Source organism: Poecilia latipinna, unplaced genomic scaffold (genome assembly GCF_001443285.1).
Source record: "Poecilia latipinna isolate Pla-1442-1.1 unplaced genomic scaffold, P_latipinna-1.0 Scaffold8777, whole genome shotgun sequence".
Classification (NCBI taxonomy): Eukaryota; Metazoa; Chordata; class Actinopteri; order Cyprinodontiformes; family Poeciliidae; genus Poecilia; species Poecilia latipinna.
The window spans coordinates 7009-7987 of NW_015121393.1; the positions used below are offsets into that span (position 1 = coordinate 7009).

Below are 979 nucleotides of genomic sequence, written 5' to 3' on the forward strand. Positions count from 1 at the left end.
ATGTCATTCTTATTCAGGTGTGACTTTACTGGTTTGCTGCATAATGGATGAAGGTTGGTAAACTTTGATCACTTTTAAAACTTTTCAAATATTGGTAAAAACATCAAGTATTAGAATAACTGTGTGTTAATGCTGTAGCTGCTATCAACATTTTTAATTATTTTTATTTTGAACAAAAATTAAAGTCACAAGTAGATTTTATGTCCAGTCCTCCCAGTTCGTCTGACTGTGAGTCCCAGCAGATCTCAGTTCTTTAGAGGAGAATCAGTGACTCTGATCTGTGAGGATGAAAACAGCTCTGATGGAGGAACTGTGAGGAGAAACACAACCAGAGGAACCAGGAAGCGATGTGGAGATGGATGGGGGAAATCAGTTGGTTCTACCTGTAGCATCAGTTATGTTTTAGAAAAGGACTCTGGCCTGTACTGGTGTGAGTCCATGTCTGGATCCTCCAGCAGCAGCAGCAGCATCCAGCTCTCTGTCTCTGGTAAGATCAGACTGTGGAGTTAGTGTTGCTGTGTGGAAATGGATGAAATGCTGTAGTTTGTCTCTGTGTTGAGGTGGATCAGTGATCCTGCAGAGTCCTGTCCTCCCTGTGATGGAGGGAGATGACGTCACTCTGAGCTGCAGAGCAAAGAGTCCAGCCCACAACCTCCCAGCTGCTTTCTATAAAGATGGCTCCTTCATTGGTGATGGACCATCAGGTCACATGACCCTCCTCCATGTCTCCAGCTCTGATGAAGGCCTCTATAAGTGCAGCATCAGCGGTCAGGGAGAGTCTCCATCCAGCAGGATCTCTGTGGAAGGTCAGGAGTTTCAATCATCCAGCTGCCTGAGTCCTGATACATGTTTAATATTTAATAAATATTTATATTTCAGAGAAACCATCAACCACCTCTTCACCTGCAACCACTCAGCCTCCTCCTCTGCCTACTAACTACACTCTCTATTCTATTGTCTGCATCATTGTACTGGTTCT

General features: G+C 44.0%; 1 protein-coding gene across 1 annotated transcript; it reads left to right on the forward strand.

Annotated features, from left to right (window-relative positions):
* Positions 1 to 6: 6 nt before the first annotated feature.
* LOC106944380 (high affinity immunoglobulin gamma Fc receptor I-like) lies at positions 7 to 972 on the forward strand (the record flags this gene model as incomplete). The annotated part of the gene is made up of 4 exons (XM_015027502.1): positions 7 to 53; positions 209 to 487; positions 561 to 806; positions 880 to 972. Coding segments are annotated over exons 1-4 (628 nt in total), but the record flags the coding sequence as incomplete, so codon positions are not given.
* Between the last annotated feature and the right edge of the window lie 7 nt (positions 973 to 979).